Here is an 801-nt window from a genome sequence, read left to right as displayed (position 1 = left end):
ATATATATCCCATTTCATATTTTGTTTCAGTATTTGATATTTTGTTTCAGTATTTGATATTTTGTTTCAGTATTTGATATTTTGTTTCAGTATTTGATATTTTGTATCAGTATTTGATATTTTGTTTCAGTATTTGATATTTTGTTTCAGTATTTGATATTTTGTTTCAGTATTTGATATTTCATATCAGAATTTGATATTTTGTTTCAGTATTTGATATTTTGTTTCAGTATTTGATATTTTGTTTCAGTATTTGATATTTTGTTTGCTGTAGGGTTTTATTATATACTTAATATTCGTCTTATGGGTAATCAATTAGAAAAATCCTATCGTGACAAAAAGTTCATAACATCATTTACTCAGGAGTAGTATACCATAAAATAGTGTTCCTTATTTATATCAAGGTGACTATAAAACTTTATATAATAAATAAAACTCTGAACAAATGTAGAATGAAAAACTTTAAAAAGAAACGTCCCTTTAACTCTTGAGAGTTAGAAAGCATTACATGTTAAAATAACGGCACCAATAAACCCACCTTTTTCTTCTTACTGACATTATCCTGCCACAGTTCCTGTAAATAATCAATTAGTTTCATCTGCTGGCCAATCTGCTTCTCAAATTTATATTTCTCGAGGAAATGAAGACCCTGGTTAGAAAGTTATATAATATATTATTAGGATAGGTATTATTTACAGGATAAGATACTGTCATCTAACTATTTACTGTACAAAGCTCAATTTCAGCTATCTATATAGTCATCTTATCATAGAGCTCAATTTCAGCTATCTATAAACTCGT

The 801-nt window shown here is 26.6% G+C and overlaps 1 protein-coding gene across 1 annotated transcript in view; it reads right to left on the bottom strand.

The window, feature by feature from the left end:
• Nucleotides 1–511: 511 nt before the first annotated feature.
• Nucleotides 512–801, bottom strand: part of LOTGIDRAFT_176803 (hypothetical protein) — a gene marked incomplete at both ends in the record, with an annotated part of 8,231 nt that continues 7,941 nt past the window's right edge. The window contains one exon of the mRNA XM_009060473.1: nt 512–574. Coding sequence (XP_009058721.1) covers nt 512–574 — 63 coding nt within the window. The remainder of the gene's footprint in view (nt 575–801) is intronic.

This window comes from Lottia gigantea (assembly GCF_000327385.1).
Source record: "Lottia gigantea unplaced genomic scaffold LOTGIsca_4209, whole genome shotgun sequence".
NCBI lineage: Eukaryota > Metazoa > Mollusca > Gastropoda > Lottiidae > Lottia > Lottia gigantea.
The sequence above is the reverse complement of the archived record's forward strand: the minus strand, read 5'-3'. Positions and strand labels throughout refer to the sequence as shown.